This window comes from Carettochelys insculpta, chromosome 4 (assembly GCF_033958435.1).
Source record: "Carettochelys insculpta isolate YL-2023 chromosome 4, ASM3395843v1, whole genome shotgun sequence".
NCBI classification, from domain to species: domain Eukaryota; kingdom Metazoa; phylum Chordata; order Testudines; family Carettochelyidae; genus Carettochelys; species Carettochelys insculpta.
The window spans coordinates 70571862-70582802 of record NC_134140.1 but is presented as its reverse complement, the minus strand read 5'-3'; the positions used below and the strand labels follow the sequence as shown (position 1 = coordinate 70582802).

General features: G+C 40.2%; 1 protein-coding gene across 4 annotated transcripts in view; it reads left to right on the top strand.

The window, feature by feature from the left end:
* Nucleotides 1-260: 260 nt before the first annotated feature.
* PALLD (palladin, cytoskeletal associated protein) overlaps nucleotides 261-10941 on the top strand; it is a 357303-nt gene continuing 346622 nt past the window's right edge. For all 4 annotated transcript variants that reach the window (XM_074993049.1, XM_074993048.1, XM_074993047.1 and 1 more), the window contains exons 1-2: nucleotides 261-402; nucleotides 4743-5792. In XM_074993049.1, coding sequence (XP_074849150.1) covers nucleotides 4744-5792 — 1049 coding nt within the window. In that variant the 5' untranslated portion in view covers nucleotides 261-402; nucleotide 4743. The remainder of the gene's footprint in view (nucleotides 403-4742; nucleotides 5793-10941) is intronic.

Here is a 10941-nt window from a genome sequence, read left to right as displayed (position 1 = left end):
TTTAAATATTCCTAAATAATATGAAAGAACACACTGAACTACTGTCCAGAATCCAGCAAAAATGGAGTATTTCAGTGTTAAGTTCCTTGAGTTCCTAAGCACCAAGTGCACAGAACTTGTTGTGGCTTCCAGGACTAACGTCCCTTCTTCAGGAATTCCAGACAGTGGCAGTTTGCTGAAACATGAGTTCAGTTACCAAATATAGATGAGTGCGGTAAGAATACATAGTCACATAGGACAGATGTAATTCACAGGCCACAGTCGCTTCGATGCTTACTGAGGACCAAGCAAGCTTTAGTGAATAGTTAAAGCAACTTTCATCTTACTTAAGTGAAGAAAGAAAAAGCAGCCTTTCCTGAAATTAGTATATGTGAGACTCTTCAAAGTGGCCTAACAGATAAGGTCTGTAATTTTGGGGGGTCTTTTTTGTGAAATCAATTAACTGTTTTCAGGTAATGATAGCTCAAGGCTTCAAAATCCATTCCAAAATAAGTATTTATTTGTTTTTGAAACATCATTAGAAGTTTCCCTTAAAATCTCTTACCCATTTGAACAGGGTTGGTTTTATTATGTTTTTAATCTATCATTTTTCATAGCACAATCTTCACAAATTTTAAGATTCTCCCATTTTTCCCTAGTATTTCTCTTTTCATTACAATGAGGGAGTCAGACCTGTAAAATTATGTTCCATGGTACTCTGTATCTTACTGTTTATTCATTTAATATTTTAAACTGATGAATTAGTCATATTTTCTAAAAGTGTGAAAATCATTGCCATTGTAATATAATACATTTGAATGGATTATTTTACTGTGCTAATGGGTAGACCATCTGTGATTTTATATAAGACAAGATAAATATAAAGGTGTACCACAGAAATATATTGTGCTTCATAAAGCTTCTGTAAAGTTAAGCTTTTCAAATAATGCATACGCAAAATGTTATTTTCCATGTTATCAAAACAATACAGTGCATTAATAATGGCAAATACACTTATTAGATAGAAGTGCAAAACATCATTATAAATATTCTCTTGTCTCACCAATAGATGCTAGAAATAGCATTAGATATTTCTAATTATGAACTTACGTGCTATTTGATAGGGTTAGTCTTATGCTACCTTTATTTAGCTGTTCTTAAAGAAGCAAGTTGCTCTAAAGGAAATTTTGGATTCCCTGGATTACAATGAATTTATATATTAAAATATAAGTAAAAATGTCTTTTAGACTAAAATGTTCAAACTTAGATGCCAAAAGGTAGACATGCAAATTCATATTTAGGTACCAAAATATGTAGCCAGATTTTCAGAAGTGCTGATAACCTGTAGTTTTCATGAAGTACTTAACACCTCTAAAAATTCAGCCAGTTATTTAGATTCCTAACTTTAGGTGCCATACTTAGAAAATTATGACTTCCAGTTGTGTGTAAACCACTGTTTTTACCTAACAAGATGCAGAATGATTTAAAACTCAAATAATTGTAGTGTATGTTTCCAATATGTTTATTTTGCTAGAAACTAAACATCTTCTGTTGTGCTGAGAGGCAAAGGGCTAAACTGTGCCCTAAGCCACATGCCAGTGAGACAACAGAATAGCATAGCACGAAAGTCAGGACAATTTAGCCTGTTTTGTTACATTTCACACTGAGATATAATCTCCAGGAAGAAGAAGAAAATGTGAATCAGATTCAGGTATTTTAAATCAGAATCAGATTATGCTTGTGATGCAAAAAAGACTTACAGCAATGAATTATTCACACAAAATAGCATATTTATTCATTGGAATATGAAATTTTAAACAATTACTAAGTGTTCCAGAGACACACATTCTCCAAATTAACTCATGATTCCCCTGCATTTATCCATCTGCTTAACAACTGAGCCTCTAAATTAACTATTTTGCCTGTGTTAATTTTCTAAAAATGCTAAATTGTAGCCAAAACAAAAAAGCAGTCATGTAGCACTTTAAAGACTAACCAGGACAGCAATTACCTGGCCTATTATAAGGACTCTTTTACATACTTTGTTTTATCTAACTCAATTTTCCCACTGTACACCCCTCTCCTGCCGCACCTCTGCTCTTCTGATTTGCTAACCTTGATAACAATTTTTTGACCTCTGTGCATTATATTTTGAGTCTGTTCTGGTATGGCTATGATCTGAAGAAGTGGGTCTGTCCCACAAAAGCTTTTTATTGTATCACCTAATAAATTATTTTGTTAGTCTTTAAAGTGCTACATGACTGCTTTTTTGTTTTGATAGAATACAGATTAACACAGCTATCTCTCTGTCACTAAATTGTAGCCAGTTGTGGTGTATATTCTCTTCTAAATTTTGTTGATAATATATTATTATGATTGCTAGATTTGTTCCTTTGTAAGCAGGGACAAAGAGAAAGAGACAATCTAATTTAAGCAAGGACTAACCCTACCAACCCACTCTATAAAACTATGTTTCACATGTTAGGGCATAAAACAAATTCTTTGGCTTCTCTGAACTTCGCTTTTAACTGTGTGGTTGTAATGCACTGGCACAGCACACAGAAAGAAGAGATATCAAGACAGGGATACACTGATCCAAGAATAAAATCCATCAATCAATCAATCTGCTAATGATTATTTATTGGGCAAACCTCAGTGAAGTAACTAGAAGTAATTGGAGCATGCATGAGTAATGTAAAATGCATCCAAGTGCATCTCATGTTTATCAAGCCAGCTATCATTGAAGAAATGGAATAAGGCAGTGTTTCTCAACCAGAGATAAGTGTACTCTTGGGGGTAGACCAAGGTCTTCCAGGGGCTACCTCAACTCATAGACTGGGTCTACACGTGCCCCTTCCTTTCGAAAGGGGCATGTTAATGAGCAGGTTTGAAATATGCTAATGAGGCACTGCAATGAATATGCAGCGCCTCGTTAGCATAGTGGTGGCCGCGGCAATTCAAAAGTGTGGCTTGTCGAATCGCGCATCGCCCATGGAGACAGGACCTTCTGAAAGGACCCTCCCCCAGTTTTCGAAATCCCTTCTTCCGATCACAGATAGGAAGTATAAATCCATTATTTCTATTCCAATTACTTTATTTGCTAATAAGATGATAGAAAGTCAGCAAGTTTTCAGTGGTAGTCTTCCTTGATGTTTTTGTAAGTAAGCAGTTTTTAAGTGAGGTGTAACTTGGTGGTACAAAAAACAAATCTGACTCCTGAACAGGGTACTGCAATCTGAAAAGGCTGAGTGGCACTTGTTTCAGGACCTCAGATTACTTTAGGACCACATTTCTATATTGGTGGTATGAGTACCCTTAGGGGTACATGAGAGAAGTCCGGGGGTACTTTTTTTTTAAAAGGGGTACTTTATAAAAAAATGTTTGAGAAATACTGGTATAGGGCAGACTGCAAAAATGCAAAGTTTTGAACAGTTTAGTTTTAAGAAATTAAACTCCCTGGGATGAGACCACATATATAGCCATTATAATCAGGGATATTTAAAACACTGTGATGCGGCTGAGCCCCAGAGCGTGTTACCTCCATGAGGAGGGCCCCGATGACAGAATTCCCCACACCAAACTGAGCAGTAGCTGCTGGGGTGGTGAACTTTGAGAAGGCAACTGCAACCAGCTTCTCCAGGGCTATGGTGGGCTGCATCCAGATGTCCTGTTTCCAGAGGTGGGGGGTGAGCCAGGCGCGGAGCTTCAGGAAGGTGGTCTTCCACATTCAGAAGCTCTGGAACTACTGCTGGTTGTCTCACTGCCCCATGACCTGCCAGTCACATCAGTCAAAACTGGGGCAGTGCCTTCAGATCTGCCTGTGCACTGGCGGGGTCGGGGAGAGAGGTGGGTGCAGATGTGATCATCCCACAGCCATGGTGAGGTCCTCAAAGGCAGTCTCCGGTTTGCCCTCCGTGAGGAAGAGGAGGACAGCCGTCAGGAGGTACAGCAGGTGCTGAAGCACCTCTGACTGGGGCCAGCGCAAGCCCAGGGGCTGCTCTGATATCATGGCTCCCTGGAATGAACTGTGTCTCCCTGAAAGGGTAGAAGCCCTGCTCTGGCTATGCTGTCCCTCAAGTAGGTAGGCACAGCCCCACCATAGGCAGAGAACTGGTGTCTGGGGGGGTGCCTTTAAGGAAGCATCTCAGCAGGGCTCCCGGAAGGCCATGGTGAACTGTGACCCTGTTTTCTGTGGCTCCAGATGGCTGTTTTGCTGCTGGAGCAGCTGGGCACTCCATCCACTCTCTGTCAACCGAGCAGATTGATCCTCCAATTTGCTTTACCGTCTGAACACAATCTGTTGACAGAAGTTTTGTCACAAAATATCTTCCGCCAAAAACTTCTGTTGACAAATTGCTCTAATCTAGGCTGTCTGTTTGAACAGCGTGTAGGGCTTCAGCAGATAGGCAGCCTAGCTGAGGGTCCTGCTGAGCCACAGGACAATGGTGATCCAAAGTATCGTAGTGGTCCAGATCCAAAAGTGTGTTGGGCCTCACTTTGCAGCCTCTGACGTAGAAGACCTACTCCTGAAACACTTACTGGGTAACCATCCTGCTCTTGCTTAGTGTCAGTCAGGCCTATCCTAACTCAGAGTGAATGATCATGCTACAAATAATTTTATGTCATTAGGATTTGATGTTTCCCCACCTGCTTTTGTATCCTGCCATTTGTAAATGATAAATCTACAGTTACATGACACAAGCATCTAAAATATTTGTCATATTGCTACACTTCTTACAGAAATTCTGTGCTTTTTCTTCCAGCATGCAAGACAGAAGGCATGAGCAGGTGGTGCCTCTACCCTTAATGCTGAAGGAGACTTACTGTGCAGAGAAAAGAGCCCATGAGGGTTACTCTGAAAACATGTCAGAGGCTTCCTCTTTTCAGGACCTTTTTTGTGATTCCCTATCGGACATACAGGATGGAGAGGTTTCAAATGACCTATCTGCATTTCTCAGCCAAGAGGAGATAAGTAAAAGCCTTGACCTGGCCAGAGAAGCTATTGCTAATTCAGTGACAGGGGATCAGAATGAAGAGCAGGAGTTCAGTCATCACTTCAACTCTTCTCCAGACTCATCAGAATATTCTACTTCTACGAAAACCAAAGTGCAAGGGCAAGAAATTGTGGGGAGGCCTCAAGTGAACAACCCCAATCCACTATTCAGCACATCTCAATCTCTCCCAGAGAAACAGCAACCACCCACACCACCTCAGGCAGCAAACAGCATTTGGACTCTCCCTGGGAAGCAAGGTAGCATTTCTCCTTCGCTAGCGGCTAGCCCCAGCTTTATTCGGAGTCTAAGAAATGCAGAGAGATATAGTCAAAATACACAAAAGACAAGTCCAAAATCCCAATCAATGTCCCAGGGAGATGCTCTTTTCAGGAACAAGCTGTGTGACAAGGCTGCCATGTTCATTGAAGAACTCTCTTCCATATTTAGGGAAGCAGCAAAGGCAAGAGGCAGGAGTCCAGATGGGGACTCCTCTTCTCCTGACAGTGGATACCTGTCTCCTAAAAAGAAACAGTCAGCTGTGATAAATGCCTCAGTGAATCAGAACGCTGGCGAAGCATATCCAGAGACCAAGGCTGAAGCAAAGTTACCCAAGGCTCACCACAGTGGAGAACCCTTCCCTGGCAGGAAAAATGTCACTCAAGAAAGTGAAACTACCTTCCACCCCAAGCTGACCAATGCAGGCAGCTATCCATCTTCAGCTCCTCGATTTACCCAGAAGCTCCGGAGCCAGGAAGTGGCTGAGGGAAGCAAGGTGCTGCTGGAGTGCAGAGTCGCTGGAAACCCAATACCTCATGTCAAGTAGGTGCATGACAATTTAAAATGGTCACAGGCAATGGCTGTTAACTTTTAATTTCACTCTTGGGAAAGAGTGTCATCACAGGCCTGCTCAGGGGTAATGTACAGGACAATTCTATGATCCCGTGCTGTTATCCAAGTGATTTTACTAGTAAATACATGAAGTAACAGATTCTGTCAATTCTATCACCATTACCTTGAGTGGTCCCTTACTCTGAAAATGTTTCCATTGATTTCTATTTGAAGAGTGAGGTGCTACTCGGTCCAAGTACAGGTGTCAGAACCAGAGTCAGAATTTATTTCACCAGGACTGCTTATGAGACTAATGTCTCACCAATGTGAGTAAAGAGGTTCACAATACAGTCCTTAAATGCTGCGGTCAGAAAGACAGTGTATGTGTATCGCATTTCTATCAGTCAGAGCATTGGATAAATAGCCTGAAGAACATGTCTAATAATTTTCTCACATCCAGACAGAAGCCTTTTGTGTTGAGACAGTCTCAGAAAATATCAAGATGGTGCCAGTATCAAAACGTTTCCTCCAGTATATTGTTGGAATTTTGAGCCTATATTGTTTATTTGACGGCCAAACAGAAATATCTTACTGTTATTAGGAATTTTCTTAATGTCCTTAGGTGGTAAATCGTAATTGTTAGCCATTGCTATGGCTAACGTATAATATAACATATAATATACATTTTTATATTTCTAATTGATACAGACGTTATTAGTAAGGGAACTGAGCAACATCTGAAAGGTGCTCAGAGCTTTCAAATTCCTTTGAAACCAATGGAAATTGAGGGCAATTGCAACACTATGTCATGCACATTTCTCGGAAGGTGTCTGCCAATATTATATCCTTGAATCAGAACTTAGATGTTTTCTTAGCCATCTTTAACAGGAAAAGAAATTGACAAATCAAAGCAGTTATTTGCAAAGCAATGTGTTTATGACATGATTTTAACACAACTATTTTAAGTATTTCAAAGCAGCAGTACTCCCTTACATTGAAAAGCAAGTGAGAAGAAATAATCTAAAAATAGCAGGCCTTCATAAGGAAGGGGATAGTGGAAAGGTTTGACACAAGAAAACAAACTTTGTCTTTAATTGGTTTATTTTGGTTTGATTAGAAAGAACTGACAGTTAAGTTGTATAGTACGTTAATGTACTAAAGTGAAACAGATCATGCAGGCTGGGTCTACATGGAGCAGCTCTGCTGGGAGCTCCATGCTAATGAGCAGCCTCAGAATTGCAAATTGCTGCTTATTAACATGGTCCCACAGCTCATTAGTATAGCTGTCCAAAATCTCGCTCTTAGCAGAGGGGGGCGCTAGGAGTAAAGAGGCCATGTGGGCATGCCCCTGCCAGCAAAGGGCCCCTCAGTTGCCATATGCCATATGCTTCTCAGAGATTTTACTGGTATGAAAAAGACTCCATATACACATGCATATTATATATGTAATCTTTGGATAGGTACCCACAGCATAGAGTAGGTGCTTAAACCTATATTTAATAATTCTGCAATGGTAAAGTAACAGCCATATTCAGGCTAGGACTGGTAAAACAATCAACTCCATAGACTCTTTCAATGTATCTATGGCTGGGTCTACATGGAGCAGCTCTCCCAGAAGCTCCATGCTTATGAACAGCCTCGCAGTTGCAAATGGCTGCTTATTAGCATGGCCCTGTGGCTCATTAGCATAGCCATGCGAGATCTCACTCTCAGCATAAGGGGCTGGCAACAGAAGGTCTTTTTTACCAACAGCAGCATGTCCGCATGGCTTCTTTACTGCTGGCACACCCCTGAGCTGAGAGCGACATCTTGCACAGCTATGCTAATGAGCCGTGGGACCATGCTAATGAGCAGCCATTTGCACTTGTGAGGGTGCTGTTAATTTAAGCACCTGTTCTATGCTATGGGTACCTATTTCCTTAATATTGTAGTACTCAGTAACTTACATTCTGGGTTTATCCCCAGTAGATTTTTATGTGGCTATATCTTTGGGTGGTGATATCTGTTTGTTATTCTTCATCCAAGAACAACAGAAGAAATGGAAAAAAAAAGTTTGTCAGCAAAGTTTCTGCTCTAAGGCACGTGAGGTACTTAAGAGTATGTAAATCATGCTCCTTTGTGTGAATCCCATAGAACCATGGTGTCAAAAACGCTAGTCACTAGCCACATCTGGCTACTTGGCCAGTCGAGTGTGGCTAGTTGGCTTAAACAACAAATATATTTTCAGAATAATGTGGCTTCAAAAGTGTTTGTACATCACAGCCATAAGGACAGTGACATTTTCCTTTAATGTGTACAACAGGAAGGTGATTATAAGATGGGTGGAAGATTCAGAAAATGTGCCCTCCCATGCAATAACAATTTATTTTCAATGCCAGTAAAATTCTCATTGGGGCTTATTGTAATCTTACCCACGTTGCTGAAGAGGTCGCTCTATCACAAGTCAAACAAAACAAATTTTTACAAATGTATTTTATTTTAGTGAATAACACCAGGGGGCAGTATAAAGCAGCTTCAATATATTTATTTAATTAGGGTGAACCATAAAAACCTTACTGTTATACAGTCATTTCTCAAGAACTCCTTGTTAGACGCAGGCCACGTCAATAATTTGAATCCTCTCAGACTTGTTGGAAATTTGTACCTGGACCCAGAGTCCCTCTCTATGTCTTGTCTAGGTTTTTGTTTATTAAAACAAATCACAAAGTTGTATTTTAAATATCTTTTATGATAAATCACAACTATTATATTACAGTAAACTCTTTCATATCAGGCAGCTCCAGGAGGTTGCTGGATGTTCAGATATTCTGGATAACAGAGAGGTACACATAGCAATGCATAACACTATATTAAAAACAAGATTAGATATTAAAAAACGAACAAAAATGTATGCAGAGTACTTCATTTACCAACAACAGTGGTATTGTACACGGTAAACATACTTTATTAGTTGTATTTATTTGTATTTACCTTCACATAGTGTACTTACAGAAAATATAACTGAAATTTACTCATGGTTAAAATGCCATTTATTTGAGATATCTGGATAAGACAGAGCTTACTTTATTAGACTATCTTATATTAGCATAACATGGTCTCTAAAAAAAACAAAAAAGCAGTCCAGTAGCACTTTAAAACTAACAAAATAATTTATTAGGTGATGAGCTTTCATGGGACAGACCCACTTTTTCAGATCGTAGCCATACCAGAACAGACTCAATATTTAAGGCACAGAGAACCAAAAATAGTAATCAAGGATGACAACAGAAAATTGTTATGAAGGTTGGCAAATCAGAGAGCAGAGGGGCAGAGGGAGGTGGGGGGGTGGAGTCAAGAATTAGGTAAAGCCAAGTATGCAACAGAGTCCCTCTAATGAGCTAGAAAATTAACATCCCGGTTCAAACCAGGTGTTAAAGTGTCAAATTTGAATATGAAAGAGAGTTCAGCAACCTCTCTTTCCAAACTGTTGTGAAAATTCCTCTTCAGTAAAATGCGGACTTTCAGGTCATTAACAGAATGGCCCTCTCCATTGAAGTGCTGTCTGACAGGTTTGTGAATCAAGAGTGTTTTCATGTCTGTTTTATCCCCATTAATTCTTTGTCTAAGAGAGTTTGAAGTCTGTCCAATATACAAAGCATCTGGGCATTATTGGCTCATGATGGCATACATGATGTCAGTTGGGGAACATGAGAATGTGCCCGTGATTCTGTGAATAATCTGGTTAGGTCCAGTGATGGTATCTCCAGAATAGATATGTGGACAAAGTTGGCAACGGGCCTTGTTGCAAGGAAAAGTTCCAGGATTGGTGTTCCTGGGGTATAAACTGTGGCTGTTGGTGAGAATCCTCATAAGGTTGGGAGGCTGTCCAGAGGAGAGGGCAGGCCTGTCACCTAGGGACTTCTGGATCGTGGCATCCTGATTAAGGATAGGTTGTAGGTCTTTAATAATTCGTTGCAGTGGTTTGAGTTTGGGGGCTGTAGGTAATGACCAGCGGTGTTCTGTTATTGGCTTTTTTGGGCTTATCTTGGAGTAGCTACTCTCTGGGTATTCGTCTGGCCCTGTCGATTTGTTTTTGGTTCTCACAGAAGATGTCCAAAGCATTGTACATTGTCTACGTAAGAATCATTTCACCTCCATTAAGTGCCTTCAGGAAGGAATATAACAACAAGTGTGCAATACCACATACCAACAGCACCATCCAGTAGCCAAATACAGGAAGGAAAAAATAATGAATCTTGATGAAAATGCAGAAGTAAATCCAAGCTGGCAAAATGTTTCCACCATTTTCAGGGACACTTCTGCACCTGTGTGTGAGAGAGAATAGCATGTATATCTGCCCAGATTTTTAAACATAAATCCCTAAAGTTAGTCTTCCCAATCCACAGTTAGGCACCTACATAATTTGCCAGATTTTCTAAAGTGCTACACTTCCAGGAGATCCTGCTCATTAAATTCAGTGGGAATTTCTGAGTATGACAAGTCACTTATGTGGAACCTAAATATTTGGGTTGGGAAGCCTCACTTTGGACAACCCTAATTTCAAAATCTTTCAGAACTGTAGAAACTAAACATGCAAATTAAATGAAACTAAAAATACCTACTAACGTGAAATTTGACAATAAGGCAGGGCCAAAAAGGACTATTTTTGATACATTCTATCAATTTTTAGTGACTGAGCAAGTTCAGAATCTTGGTTTTGTATCTCATCTGAAAGGCAGCACCACCAGTAGTATAATATCCCCTAATACAGAGGTGCTCGAACTTTTTTAGTGGTGTTTCCCCTTACCAGTAATAGAATCTGTCCATTCTCCTTCAGCCTCTGTTCCCAAGGTCTCAGTAACTGTGAGGTTCTGCTACACATTAATGACTATGAAGTGCTCATCACCTTCTTGATCCCTTACTCTGTTGCTATTATATCACACTCCATAGTGTCCTTATTGGCCCCCATCATTCTCTGGCACTGACTCTGGCCCCACCATGGATTCACTGATCCAAATTTTGTGTCCATGAACCCAGACTACATCCTGCCTTAAAACACCAATTTTTTTTTTGTAAAAGCCATGGAGATTAAGGCAAAGATAGTGTGGCAGTAGGACATTACTGAGGGCTTGTCTACACTTGCCCCCTACTTCAAAGGGGG